Source organism: Ovis canadensis, chromosome 5 (genome assembly GCF_042477335.2).
Source record: "Ovis canadensis isolate MfBH-ARS-UI-01 breed Bighorn chromosome 5, ARS-UI_OviCan_v2, whole genome shotgun sequence".
Lineage (NCBI taxonomy): Eukaryota > Metazoa > Chordata > Mammalia > Artiodactyla > Bovidae > Ovis > Ovis canadensis.
This window is the reverse complement of record NC_091249.1, coordinates 39,824,467-39,839,800: the sequence shown is the minus strand read 5'-3', so window position 1 is coordinate 39,839,800 and position 15,334 is coordinate 39,824,467. Positions and strand designations below refer to the sequence as shown.

At 41.1% G+C, this 15,334-nt stretch overlaps 2 protein-coding genes across 2 annotated transcripts in view; both read left to right on the top strand.

The window, feature by feature from the left end:
* Positions 1-9,166, top strand: part of LMNB1 (lamin B1) — a 53,349-nt gene extending 44,183 nt beyond the window's left edge. Inside the window, exons 9-11 of the mRNA XM_069591646.1 lie at positions 162-281; positions 5,378-5,485; positions 8,361-9,166. Of these exons, the coding sequence (XP_069447747.1) occupies positions 162-281; positions 5,378-5,485; positions 8,361-8,402 (270 nt within the window). The 3' untranslated portion in view covers positions 8,403-9,166. The remainder of the gene's footprint in view (positions 1-161; positions 282-5,377; positions 5,486-8,360) is intronic.
* The window catches only part of LOC138441134 (large ribosomal subunit protein uL16-like), a 790,661-nt gene that overhangs the window by 598,974 nt on the left and 176,353 nt on the right, over positions 1-15,334 (top strand). The window lies entirely within an intron of this gene.

The following is a 15,334-nucleotide window of genomic DNA, read 5'->3' as shown; positions in this document are numbered from 1 at the left end:
ACAACTGGTTAATACAGCAAGGCTGAAGCTAGGCCACATAGTCCTGGAAATTCTAGAGTCACTCCTCTTACAGGATGTTAGGAAGTCTCATCATTATGTTATTGGCACGTGGGAGAGCAGGGCTGTGTGTAGAGTGACTTGGTTTCTTTTCTCTTTCCCAGATCTGGGCTGCGAATGCCGGTGTCACAGCCAGTCCTCCCACCGACCTCATCTGGAAGAACCAGAACTCTTGGGGCACTGGCGAAGATGTGAAGGTTATATTGAAAAATTCTCAGGGAGAGGTACGTATCGGTTCCACCAAAGTGTCATTTTTTTTTTTAATTGAAGTATAGTTGATTTATAGTGTTAATTATTGCTATACAGCAAAGTGATTCAGTTATACATATATGTATATTTTTAAGAAATATTCTTTTCCATTATGGTTTATCCTAGGATATTGAATGTATTATTTCTCTATGCTATTATAAAGTAGGGCCTTATTTATCCATGCAATATGTAAAAGCGTACTTCTGCTAACCCCAACCTCCCAGTCCATCCCTCCCCCAAACCCCTTCCCCTTGGCAACCAAAAGTCTGTTATCTGTGTCCCCACCACGGCATCAGTTTCATTTGAGGGTTCATCGTGCAAGTGTGATTTCTTTTCAAGGATGAAATCAAATGTGAAGTAACTGATTGCTTAAATCAGACCAAGGCTGCTGAGTCAGTCAAAGTAAAGCTAACTGCAGGGTTTTAGATTTTAGGAATGAAATATGAGTCTGTCGTGGTTTTGATTGTTAGCCCAGATTCCAGAATTCAGTCTATGTTCAGTTTCTGTCTCCACTGCCCAGTGACCTTGGACTTTAGGTGAGTTCCTTCAGCTCTCTTAGTTTTATCATTTTAAAGTGAAGATGGTAATAACAAAGTAATTACTATAATATACTAAGAGCAATATAAATGAAACAGTCCTTGGGAAGTGCCCAGAATAGTATCTGGCCTCTGGTAAATGCTTATACTATTAACCTGTTACTAGCTTTCAGCGTGCTTGTGAAACTGAGTTTCAAGATTGAGGAGTGTACCTTTGCTTGATGTGTATGTTTCCAACATATCAGTCATAGAATTCTTGTCAAAGAACCCCTGCTGTCACAGAAAGACACCCCCAAGTTCCCCCAGCCACACACACGTACTAAGAGATCAAAGTGTCTGCAAAGGAAGGCATGGTTCCAGGTCAGGAGTTCCTTCTCTCCTCCCGTAGTGCCAGGTTACAGACCTTGCCTTGCTTATCAGGTTGTCTTGTCTCACTAGAGTAATAAGCACACAGGGACAAGGACCTGTTCTGAGTTTTCCTGGCACATATTCAGTAAGAATTTACTAGGTAAAATTTTGGAAAAATCAAACATAGACCTTCACTTAAGTACAGAGAAATAAAGTTATTAACTGCATTCATGATGGGTTCTGAGGTATTTGCATATGAGGTGCCTTATGCCCAGCCATCGTCCCACCTATCCTTCACTGTAAACATCTGCTGGTGTTTAGACCTCTCTTCATATGGAACTCACTGTCTGCTGAAAGAAGAATGCCCTTAATCTCAGACTGAGGCTGAAAATGAAAGGGCATCTGATTTTTTTTCACTGTAGACCTTAGTACAGTTTACCTCCAAATACCTCCTAGGTCCTCAGGGTTGGAGGGTGTTTAAAAATGCCTTCAGTAATTGACAGACTTCAAGGAACAGAATCTTCCTCCTCTTCTCGGCGTGGAGCCCTGCTTACTTCTTGCCTTCAGCTCTTTGGAACTCTTCCCAGCTGTAGCTGGTGCTGCCTGAGTGCTGAAATTATTGCAGCTCCTAAATTGGTAGTTTCTCCAAGCTCTGAAACTGGCAGAGTACATGTGTTTTTCAAAATGTTATGAGTGGCGATTCACCCAGATTGAAAAGTGCTATTATAAGGGGCCATGGTAGATGAAATAGGTTTTTATGAGCCATGGAATCTAGTCCCATCTTTTTTTGTGTGAAAACATGTTCCAACTTAGAAACGATCTTATAGGAAGATAATTTGGGATGCAGGAGGTTTAAAAGCCCACAAAATAGGTTCAAGGACAAGTGAACAAAGTAGATACCATGACATGGGATATGTCTAGAGGTAGTGTTACTGATGATGTATCAATATAGCTGACTTGAGCTTAGGTTTCCCTTCATAATTCAAACCACTGAATATTAGATTGTTGAGTTTGTTTGCCTGTTCTTTTAACAAACTTCTGTCTTCTGCTTGCTAGACTCTGTAAAGAGACTTCTGTCAGAAATGAGCAAAGTATTATGAATACGGTTCTTATGTCAGACAAGTACTTTTGACATTTATATATTTCATTCTGTAAGGCCATGTTCGTTAGTAGGTTCCAGACTGTATTTATCATAATTCATAATTACCACCTGTAAAGACCATTTTTCTATAAGATTGTAGGTAACTGACTTATTGAGTCAACTTAATTTTTCAGTGCATGTTTTCTTGCTGAGGCATTGGAGATATCAGGAAACCCAATTAAAATGAATTTAAAGCAATGGGGATATGTGAGCTCACAGTACCGACAATCCAGGGAGAGTGGACTTGATCCATTGGCTCACCCAGCGTCCCCAGCGATCTTTCTGCGGTCTGTTTCCTGGGATCGAGTGTTTCCCTCATGGATGCAAAATAGTTGCTGGCTGGAGGTGCCATCATTCCAGATCGACTTCTTGTGGGCAAGAGCATGGTGCCCAGTCAGGTCCTCGCCTGGGCTTTGCTCTTGTTTTACCAGCCTGGGTCATGTGCCCATCTCTTAGCTAGTTCCTAGAGTTGGGAGGACATAATTTGAGCTTGAGCCCTCCTCCGCCTCCACGGCTAGATCACACTCAGCTCTTTGTGACACACACATCACATCACCATGTGAGGGAGGGTGCCCAGGTAAAACTGTGCATTCTTAATGAGAGATGAGTGGGGTGGAATGCTGGTGGGTTAAAAGCAGTAAGTGTCACTGCAGAAAACACGGATTATTATTATTTTTGTTTTTAATGAGGAAAATAATAAAGCCGCCTCTCTGTACCTCTAAAATATAGGTGTCCCTGAAACTTTTGTACATGTAGATACTACTTGTGTGTCCTGAGACACCATAGTTTAACAGTCAGCTCCTTCATCAATAAAAACCACCTTGATTTGTGGTAATCGCTGATTTCTGTGGTGTAAATACTCACACTGGTGATTTCAGGCCAGCCACATGGCGTGACTGAGTGCAGAGCCGGAGAGACAGCATGTGAGCTGGCCCTGCTTCACTGCTGGGTAGATGGTGTACCTGTATGTACCCAGGGCTTTACCTGGACAGACCCATGACATGTTGATAGAGAGGCAAACCGTCTATGTGTGCCTTCCAGATCACTGGTACGGTTCGGTTTCCTTCTAAGAGGAATTTTTTTGGTAAAGACATTTATCTTTAGTACCTTTTTGGGCCTAAACCTCCCAACAAGTTTTGATTCTGAATTTGTTTTATTATTTTTTTATTTAAATCTGTAGACATTTAGCTCACTTATATTCCATACAGGCTTTCTGTATTAGATTAATTGGTTTTTAAATGTTGTCAAATGAACAGTGCTTAACAGCAGGCTTAAATTAAAGGCAGTTATGCTGAAGTAATTCATAATTAATGAAGTTGGGCAAATTGCTATTTGCTAAGCTTCTCATTTGAGGCTCATAGTCTGGTGTTTTATCACAAGCTCTAAGAGCCAGTGTTTCCATATGGGATGTGTACATTGTCATGAGCTGCTAGAAGCTGAAATGTGAGAATTCTGTAACACTTTTTTTTTTTTTTTTAAACTAACCATCTTTTAAAAAAAACAAATCTTCCTTCTTTCCTTCCAGCTGCGTTGGGCCTTCATTGCTGCGAGTGGGTTTTCTCTAGTTGCGGCTTGCAGGGGCTACTCTAGTTGTGGTGCATGGGCTTCGCATTGCAGTGGCCCCTTTTGTTGCAGAGCATGGGTTCTAGGGCGCACAGACTCAGCGGCTGTGGTGCGTGGGCTTAGTTGCCCCAAGGCCTGTGGAATCTTCCCAGACAAGGGATTGAACTTGTGTCCCCTGCACTGGCAGGCAGATTCTCAACTGATGGACAACCAGGAAGTCTGAGAATTCTGTAACCGATTTTGTTTGACTTTTCTTATTTTAAGATGACTTGAGGGAAGGTAGATACTCTGGAAACTTTTTGAGAGTCTTTTTTCTGTTTTGTGTGCCACCATACCTCAGTGTATATCTTAGTTCAAAGAGCTGTAACTGATCTGAGGATTCACATGCTTTTTTACTAGTACTAGTTTGGTTTAAGCAATCTGACACAGACTGATCTCACAGAATAGAAGTTTCTGGCTAATTGAGAATCAAAATGGTCCATCTTCCTTGGCCATGCAGCAAAAATCAAAAGTCTGTACAAAACATTACTGTGCTACCTCAGCTTCATTTATAAACGATATCCATGGATATACTTTAAATTGAAGTCTCATGTTTCTGACACTGTTCTCTGATTTTCTTCCTTTGCCAGTTTAAACTAGTTGAGCCATGTTTAAGTTTCAGATAAGCTTTTACTCACATGACTTTAGCATCTTCATCTGGACTTACCTTTCTTGAGTGGCCTTAAGACACAGCACAGAGTAAAATTAGAAGCTCTGTAGCACTCTAGGACACATTTTCTCGCTGCTAGATCATCAGATTAGCCTTGTGCTCAAACAGAAACACTGCTGCATTTGTGCAAGTCGGCATTCTCTACAGGAAAGTCATCTGTATTTGCGCCTACTTTCTGTTAGACCAGTGAATGACAGATCAGTTTTTGTGCAGAGTACATTGGGACTTCACTAGCGTGTTATGAATAAATACTGTTCCTGTGTCTTATTCCGTTTCTTTTAAGAGGAACTAGTTGCTGAAGGGATGAAAGCTTGTCCTTTTCAGTCTCAGGAGGTCTTCTTGCTACCAGGATCCCTGAGAGCACAGCAGTTGGCCTCTGACTTCATTTTATTCAGCATTTATTTAGTACCCTCTCTTTGCTAGGAACCACGATCTTTAAGCTGAATTCATGTTGAGTATTATAAAGAATTTAGTGTGCCAAGTCATTTACAGAATTCTTAGTAACAGAATGGGATAAAAAGCAGTGGAAACTTCTCAGTGGGTATTTCAAATTGGATCCCAGTAGCTTTCCTGCAAGAAATATTGACGATCTAAGAACTGCTACTAATTATGCAAAAATTCCTGTTTAGTAGTTGAAGTACTGATGAACCACTTAAAAAAAAGTCCCTGATGTAGGAATGCAGTTTCTTACATTGATGCAAAGAAGGGATGTCCTCTCACAGACTTTGTGGTTTTGAGTATAGTGTTTTAACTTAAAATCAAACTCTTGTTTAGGAGGTTGCTCAGAGAAGTACAGTCTTCAAAACAACCATACCTGAAGAGGAAGAGGAGGAGGAAGAAGCAGCCGAAGTGGCTGTTGAGGAGGAACTTTTCCACCAGCAGGTATTAACTTCAATATAGTTCTTTTTAAATTTTTTTAACATAGTTACATGAAGACCAAAAACCAATAGTGGGGCTTGATTTTTTTTTCCTTTTCCCCTATTACTTGATGGACCAAATCAGTGATCTACCAAGTGGGGTTTGTTTTTCCTGAGGGGATATTCAAGATACAGTACGTTTGAGTACTGGAAGAAAATGTTAGCACTTCTTTTTAAAAAATTATTTCTCATATTGAATTTCAGTTTTGTCTTTTGTTTTATAATGTATGTAGGACATGTATGCCGCATAAGTATATATGGATTGGAATGCATGCTCAGAATTATTTATTGAAGGGTTCTTTGAGTTTAGATGACTAAGTTAGAGTAGGTATCTACATATAAACTTTAAAAAAGAGTAATATTCAATTTCAATGTGAAGCAAAAGTCTTGCTGTCTTAAGTTTTTAATCATTTAATTGCAAGCTAGATTTTAGCTGATGCTTGGACTTTTGAGAGCCCTTGAAATAAAGGAACTCCAAATTTGATTTTAATTTATTAAATTAGAATTATTAATAAGTAATAAGCCTTCAGTTTATATTCTCAAGCTGTTCAAGTCTGATCATTAATCAAAATTCCTACTCTTATCCTTATAAGACTTCATCACCATGTCTCTAGATTTATAAATCTGTTCATTTGCCTTAATTAGCCCCAGTCCTGCTCCAAATAAACATCCTCTTATGTATTCAGCCTCCAGAGTCAGGAGTTAGGAGCTTGCTCTCTAAAGTGAGAACCACTTGAGGTAGGCTACGGTAGGGTGGATTTTTGGCCTGGATACTTTCTCATACATTTTGGAGGAATATTTAGCACATTATTGCCCTGGGGGTCTGGAGGTTGTGGAACTAAGGTATATATATAGTATTAATACATTTCTGGTGAGTAATGCGTGAAGAACAGGTATTTTAAACTTGGCTTAAACAAGAAACAGACACGACATTCATTTCCTGCCCTATGAGAAGCATTATAATGACTGGTAGTAGAATAATATAAGAGACTAGGGGTTCAGAGCTTGAGTTACAGCAGGTCAAATGCTGGAGAAGGCTCTTTAAGCCACCAGAACAGTTGAGAAGATCTCTGGGAAATAAGTTCTGTCCGGTATTTTGAAGGATAGGCAGTTATTTGAGTATTAAAAGTCAGACCGTGGTGTTCTGGGCTTCCCTGGTGACTCAGACAGTAAAGACTCTACCCCGAAATGTAGGAGACCCGGATGTGATACCTGGCTCGGGAAGCTCTTCTGGAGAAGGGAGTGGCAACCCATTCCAGTATTCTTGCCTGGAGAATTCCTTGGACGGAGGAACCTGATGAGTTACAGTCAATGGGGTCAGGAAGAGTCAGACACGACTGAGTGACTAACACACACACACAGTGGTGTTCTATGGGTGTTTAGATTATCTGTTGTTGCTACATTGAGAAACCACCTTAACTCAGTGGGTTAAAACAGTGATTTCTTAATTCCTGTGACTGGGCTTAACTGGGCATTTTTTTGATTCACACAATGGAGAGTGAAGTGAGTCATGTAGTTGCATTCAGCTGGAAGCTTGGCTGGGGCTGGAATGCTCTTCATGTCTCTTTCCATGCAGTTCTCATCATTTGGTGGTTTAACCCAGCCTTCTTTACAACATGAACATGGCAGCTGGTTTCCAACAAAGTAAAAACAGAGAGCACTAGATTTCTTAAAAGCCCATATTCTCTTAGTCAAAATAAGTCATAGGCCAGCTCCAGTTCTGGGGCGGGGGTGGAGGGGGCGGTAAATCCTGGGTATCTCATAATGAGAGAAATGGCAGTGAATTTATGAGGATTTTTAATTCATCACAGGGGATATGTCGACTTGAGCACCAGGTATATCTGTCCATCCAGATTTGTTGTAGGTTGTGTGTGCGTGAGAGAAACGAAGTGGGAAGGTTGATGTTAAATTGACATAGTTAGGAATGCCTAAGGAAGTAGTTTATGCATACTTTGGAGCAAAGGAGAATTTGAGACAGTATCAGAGGGAGACTACAGACACACTGAGGGACTGTACAAATAGAGATTCATTAAGGCATAGTGACTGAACTTGAGGGCAAGAAGGAAAAAGAAATCAAAGATGTGCAAGGTTTTTTAGCTTCTGTGATCAGAAGAAATAGTGATATCGAGGTTCAAAAGAAGGAAGATGGAAAGACGGATCAGCTCTTTTGACTTCACATTAGAGAAAGAGTCCAGTGGCCTTTTGAGTTGATTTGAAGTCTTTTTGTTTGACTGTCAAGAAACCAGTTTCTGTTTAGTGAAGTGGTGAGTCACAGTCATGTGAGATTTTAAGGGATTAGTGAGTGAGAAAGAAATGGGTAGATGGAGCCTTTTTGACTTCTCATTTGAAGATCAACCCAGTGCAGATGCTTCAGGATATGAAAGCTGAGGATCCAGCCAGCCATATTCTCTGTGTTCAGAAATCCTGTCCACTGATTTCTTGTTTACTAAGTTACAAAAAGATGCTATTGAACAGTGGTTTTCAGCTTCAGCTGCATATTAGAACTACTTAGGGAACTTTAAAATGACTTATAAATAGATACTCTTCCCCAGGTAAGTGAGAATTTCTCATTTAATCTAGAGGCCTAGATCAGCTCTTTTTTTTTTAAAGCTCCTCAGGATTTGTACATGCAACTAGAGTTGAGAATCAGTGTTTTGGAGTTTGTTTCATTATCCTAGGGGGCAGTCCATAAGAAAAGGTTAGAAAGGGTGAGAAGTAGTAAATAATAAAGGTCCATTTGGAGGTAAGTGATAATGAATTTGTAGTATCTCTTCCTTATTTTAAAATGCTGTGATCCATTGTCTTAGCGCTAAGAGTTTTCTTTCTGTTTTCCTCATCAGGGAGCCCCAAGAGGTTCCAACAGAAGCTGTGCAATTATGTAAACTTCTCAAGTCAACTGTCTTCCTCAGAATAAAGAAGTATGGTAATCCTTACCTACATGCAGTGCAGAGCCTTCTCAGAAGCACAGAATATTTTTATATTCCTTTATGTGAATTTTTAAGCTGCGAATCTGATGGCCTTAATTTCCTTTTTTGACACTGAAAGTTTTATAAAAGAAATCATATCCATACACTTTGTTGCAAGATGTGAATTATTGACACTGAATTAACTGTACTGTTTGGAAAGGGTCCCTCAAATTTTTTGACATTTTTTGTATGTGTGGTTTTTTTTTTTAAAGTTCTTAGGAGGCAGAGGGGGAGGGTAAATAAACCACTGTGTGTCTGGGTTTAATTTGAAGATTGCTCCATCTAGATTAGCAATCTGCTCTTGATTATCCTCTGCTATATATAACGGTGCTGTGAGGGAGGGGAAAGGCATTTTTCAATATATCAAACTTTTGTACTGAATTTTTTTGTAATAAACAATCAAGGCTACAAAAATTTTTTTTAACTAGAAAAGAGAAATTTTGTAAGAAGGCAATATAACCTAATCATCATGTAAGCACTCTGGATGAAGGATTCCACAAAACTTTGTTTTATGGTTACTTCTTCTCTTAGATTCTTAATTCGCAAGGGGAATGGGGGGAGGGGGAGGAGAGGGAAGGGAAGGGTTTCTCCTAAAACGCATTAGTTGTGTTTTTTAAGATAGTGTAACTTGCTTAAATTTCTTACGTGACATTAACAATAAAAGGCTGTTTTAATATTAATCTGCTGTCTGTTTTAACTTTAAAAACATTTTGAGGGGAGAAAATTGTTTCAGTTGTACTCTCGATAAGAATAATTTGGCTTCTTGTTGGAACTAGGTTTTTCTTTAAGGCTCTGACAATGGGAAGATAATCACACAGACTCTTCTGGGGTCTCCCCTGTTTTCAGTACCCTGCTGTCAATAATATCACTTATAATAAAAATAATAGCTAGTTTTTTTGGAGCCCAGTTATCGTTTATATTTTTTAGCTTATTAACAGTAAGACCTTTTAAAATCTCTTTAAGAAAGCCACGTAGGAACGTAGGGACTGTGGGAGAAATTGGGGAAGATATTCCTTTTAAAGGAAAAAGATGAAGATAATACTTCTAGAATCTAGTTTTACTGTCTTAAAATATGGAAGAAATACTCAGCAGTGGCCACAGGACTGGAAAAGGTCAGTTTTCATTCCAATCCCAAAGAAGGGTAATGCCAAAGAATGTTCAAAATATCACACAATTGGAGTCATTTCACATGCTAGCAAGGGAATACTCAAAATCCTCCAATCTAGGCTTCAACAGTACATGAACCAAGAACTTCCAGATGTATAAGCTGGATTTAGAAAAAACGGGAATCAGAGATCAAATTGCCAATATCCATTGGATCGTAGAAAAAGCTAGAGAATTCTAGAAATATATCTGCTTCGTTGACTATGCTAAAGCCTTTGACTGTGTGGATCACAACAAACTGGAAAATTCTGAAAGAGATGGAAATATCAGACCACCTTACCTGCCTCCTGAGAAACCTGTATGCAGGTCAAGAAGCAACAGTTAGAACTGAATGTGGAACAACAGACTGGTTCAAAATTGGGAAAGGAGTACATCAAGGCCGTATATTGTCACTCTATTTATTAAACTTATATGCAGAAGTACATCATGCAAAATGCCAGGCTGGAGGAATCACAAGCTGGAATCAAGATTGCTGGGAGAAATATCAATAACCTTAGATACACAGATGACACACCACCCTTGTTGCAGAAAGCAAACAGGAACTAAAGAACCTCTTGATGAAGGTCAAAGAGGAGAGTGAAAAGGGTGGCTTAAAATTCAACATTCAAAAAATGAAGATCATGGCATCCAGTTCCATCAATTCATGACAAATAGATGGGGAAACAATGGAAACAGTGAAAGACTTTATTTTCTTATGCTCGGAAATCACTGTGGATGGTGACTCAGCCATGAAATTAAAAGATGCTTGCTCCTTAGAAGAGCTATGACAAACCTAGATAGCATATTAAAAAGCAGAGACATTACTTTGCTGACAAAGGTCCATCTAGGCAAAGCTATGATTTTTCCAGTAGTCATTTATGTATATGAGAGTTGGATCATAAAGAAGGCTGAGTGCCTAAGAATTGATGCTTTTGAACTGTTGTGTTGGGGAAGACTCTTGAGAGTCCCTTAGACTGCGTGGAGATCAAATCAGTCAATCTTTAAGGAAATCAACCCTGAATATTCATTGGAAGGACTGATGCTGAACTGAAGCTCCAATACTTTGGCCACCTGATGTGAAGAGCTGACTCATTGGGAAAGACCCTGATGCTAAGAAAGATTTAAGGCAGGAGGAGAAGGGGTCTACAGAGAATGAGATGGTTGGATGGTATCACCAACTCAATGGACATGAGTTGAGCAAGCTCCAGGAGATGGTGAAGGACAGGGAAGACTGGAGTACTTCAAAGAGGTGGAAAAGAGAGTGCCTGAACAACACTGATTGAAATATGGTATGAATGATAGAAAATGCAGGGAGGTGTGTGCTGTGTGAGGTAGTTCTATATGGTGATAACTAGGGTGTCATTTGTTATGCATTTGGGGGATTTTTATCTTGTAATTGCTTCAGCTCAGTGAGTTCGTCTTGTAGAAAGTAAAATATCCAAATTTTCCCTAGACTGAGCTAATGATAACAATTCAGAAGCTAATCCAGAGTCAGTGTTTGCTTTTCTCTTAAAATATTCCTGCAGTAAGCTGTGCAAAGATTAGCAGCTTACACTTGAAAATAACTCACGAAGTCTCAGAATTTCTGTGCTCTGCAGATTTACTGCGTACTCTGGTGCTGTCACAGACACAAGATAAATGCTGGGTTAGAAATCCTGTCTGGTGAAGCAGATAAAATGGTAACTTTTCCGCACAGATTTGTCTTCAGAATGAGAATGGCAGTGCTGTGTGTGGCCCAACTTGGTTGTGAAAAGTGTTGCCACAAGATGGGGTTCTCGTCATCAGGATCCAACCTAGGTACTCTACTGCTGGATGAATTAGGTTATAGAAATCACTTTAATAGGCATTAAGGGCAGTTTTAATACAGAGGAGTATTATATATACTCGTGAAATTTAGACTGAGAATCCAGGACTCAGTTAATACGTAGTTGGGTGCCATTGAATATGTGGCAGGAGACTTTGGAGTCTGTTTAAGCTGGCAGACTTGATACCAAAGAGAAGTTTTCTGAACATGAGCTGCACCTACGGCTGTTCCCACGGAGCGTCATGGGGACAGAGACTCAGAGGCTGCCTCTGTGTAGTAGATGCGTCTTGCCATCAGTGGAGGTTGCTGCTGCTGCTGCTGCTGCTAAGTCGCCTCAGTCGTGTCCAACTCTGTGCGACCCCATAGACAGCAGCCCACCAGGCTCCGCCGGCCCTGGGATTCTCTAGACAAGAACAGTGGAGTGGGTTGCCATTTCCTTCTCCAATGCATGAAAGTGAAACGTGAAAGTGAAGTTGCTCAGTCATGTCCAACTCTTCGCAACCCCATGGACTGCAGCCTACCAGGCTCCTCTGCCCATGGGATTTTCCAGGCAAGAGTACTGCAGTGGAGTGCCATCGCCTTCTCCATCAGTGGAGGTTAGGGCTGCATGATTGAACTGTTTCATAACGAGTGTGGAATTTCCCCCTTTCATCTTGTCTTCAGTGGTCTGGTTTCACTACTATGTTTAGATACAGATTTATTTTCCTCTCAGCTCAGGGTTTTTGGCCAAGAAAATTCTGGATGCTCATATTTCGTTGAGTATCAGCTCATCCCCTTTTGCTGTTCTTCCCTTTGGGGATTTCTTTCAGGCTTACACTGAACCTATCCTTTTCCAGGTTTTAGGGGTTTTTTGTGCTGTAGTCTCAGTAACTTAGTGTATGCCTCACTAATTATGTTCACAGCCTTGTCTAATCTGTGTATCCCACTTGTAGTTTCTAGTTTCCTCAACTATACTTTTCATTTCTGACATTGTGTTTGATGATATTTTTTCATATTTGCCTGTTCCTTATTCAGTTTTTTAAAAAACTATGGTTTTCTTCCTTTGAAAAGGTCATTTTAATCATACTTATTTTATAGTCTCTATATTCTTGAGTTCTTGGCAGGGCTCATTTTTTTTTCCCTCAGCTACCGAAAAATGAATGGTGATTTATTTCTTCTTGGGGTTTTTAGGATTACGAACTTATCTTTAGCAAGGGCTGTTTATTTTGTGAGTGGGTCCCTGTCCCAGCGTTTTGCTACAGAATAGTTTGGAAGTTTCCCGCGTGTCTCCTTGGTGATGAGATGGTATAGTGGTTTGGACCTTCATTGCTGCTTTCTCCCCTTGTGGTAGTGAAGATCCACCAGGACACTGCTGCGGGGTGTTCTCTGTTTCTCACAGGTGACTTCCACATGTGGTCCCCCAGCCTCAGCAGGAGGTGGTTCTTGCTCTGGGCTGGCAGGTGGTGTTCTGGTCACCTGTGTTGAGGGCTGTACGGCACGGTTATGTGCTTTGTGCAGCAGGCCCTCTTCCTTAAATGGACTTAAAGACATGTTTCCTCTCTGAGTCTCTAGTCCTTGAGGGTTCTTCAGATCGAGTTCTTTGTTCCCTTATACTTGGACATTTCTTGTTTTTTTAGGCTTGGCCCTGTATTAAAAGAAAAAATAGTTCTATGTTATCAGTTTTATAGTGGAAAGAAGGGGTCATCTTGATCATTTCATTCCACCATCATACATACATACAAATAAATGCACTTTTTTTGTATGTGTGTATATTTTGAAGAGATACAGTTATGCTAAATCATGTTCTTTTGAGTTTTAGTTTCTTACCCATCATCCCTTTTACCGAATCGTAAATTGCTGAGAAATTTATTTGAATGCCTCTTCTTTTCCTGGCCACATGTTTAAACCAAAGTGAGAAATTGAAAAGATTCTTTAATCCTTGCTTCTGGATCACTGGCTTCTCAACAAAGCACAGATCTTCTTAATTCCACTGCATGAAGGAGCAACATGGATATGATTTTATGGGGTACCACCAGAGGAGAATGATGAAGATCAAACTTTCGAACCCCTGAAGCAGAGTTCTGGAATTTCCATGATACTTAACCTGGCAAAACCCAGAATTCTGAACTTGAGACTGACTCCATTCCTCCCTACCGAAAAAAGGCGCCGAAAGAGGTAGGGTTTAGCCTTCGATGTTTTTGTCTTCCTTACTAAAAGGGCATTCAGAATCAAGTTGATGGGAATGAGGAAAATAGGCAAAATACATGTAAAGCTCACAGAGGTCATATTTGAAGTTGGAGGGAGGGAGCTTGACTAACGTGTTGAATGGGAAGAATAGTAAACTGATGGAGCAGGACTGGGAGCCAATGCAGCTTTGCTGTTTTGAAGGTCAGAGGGCAGGCAGAGGACAAGCACTGAGGTCCCCTGGGAGCCAGTTTACCCTGGAGACACGCATCGACAGCGGGGAGTCACCTCGCTCCCCACCTGCTACCCTCACTTCCACCATACGAATTTTTCCTTCTCTGTAACAGCACAGTAAATCCTGTCTTCTCCTGATGTTTCTGCAGAGACAAAATGCACCTCTCAGTTTAAGGAGACAGCCTGTTCAGTAGCTTGATTACTTACAGTAATAAAACACATATTCAGGTGGATTAATTACGTGAGTACCCCAGCCCATGTACTTTAATAATTCTCTGCATTTTGTATGCCATTTTCTTAAATAGTGCTGTTGACTTCTTTGGTTTAAGATAGAATCCTCACCTGCCTTTTAAGCCTTCTTTCATGACCCACTTGACCTGCGACTCGTGTGCCCTAATCCTCTTTGCCGCTAGCATCTGCCAGCCTTCTGATTTTTTCTACACATCCGGCCTAGGGCAGTTCCCCCATTCAACTGTAACAGTGTCTGATACCTTCCCTAGTCTTTGTTTTTCTTCCGTGCTTTGTGACTCCATCTGGGGAACTATTTTCAGACAGTCTGATTTGGTCTGTTAAATAAGTTTGGGTATTTCCATAGCCATGACAAATTAGCCATGAGTGTAAGCTAAGTGTCCATTGTGTGACCACACCGGCGGGACACGTCTCAAGACAGCAGGTCTCACTGTGGCAGAAATGGGCTTCCTAGCTTAGTGGCCAAGAGTGATCTTAGTGGCAATCTTAGATCATTGTCTTGTTTTCCGAACCCTGAGACCCAGGTACTCGTTCCCTTCATCCTTCTCTTTTCCCCTCCTTTCTCTATATGTGAGCCAGGCAGTCTCCCAGCTCACCCCCTGCTTTAGCAAGCACTGCCTTTTGACCTAGGCCCTGGCAGCTGGTCTATTCTCTTCCGAAACTGGGGTGGTGACCCAGCCTTCCTCTTCGCGGCCAGCTCCCCACTCCTTTGGTATGCTGCCTTCCAGTGTCAAGAGGACTAAACCCAAGCTCTTTCAAGGGCCAGAATTTTCCTCTGAATCGTTTCCCCAGATGCCCGTTATTCTTCAGTATTTGTCCTGCTAACAGAAAAAAATGTTAGGAAGTTTGAACATTGGAAAAACGAGCTGAAACGTTCCCTGAGTGCCTGTTGCCTACTTCTGTGTTGTGAAAGAAATAGTGGGCCTGGGCTGAACTCTGGGAGGTGCAGCTGTGGGGTCACTAGGAGTGGTGGTTGTGTTCATCCATGTGGGAGAGGAACTTTGTGGAGAATGAAGGATTTGGGCATCAGAGCGGGGATGACTTTGGGTGACTCAGGGTGCCTCTTAGCAGAAATTCCTATAGGAAGCTCAAGCAGGGCCTTCGTTGTGTCAGGTACCTGCGGAACTTTGGGAACCCAACCAGGGAGAACGGGCGAGGGCAGTGTCCTGGGCATGCAGTGCTGCTCTGACACTGTGGGGAGTGCAGAGTACCACGCCGGTCTCGCCCTGACTCATGGAATAGTTTCAGTCTCATA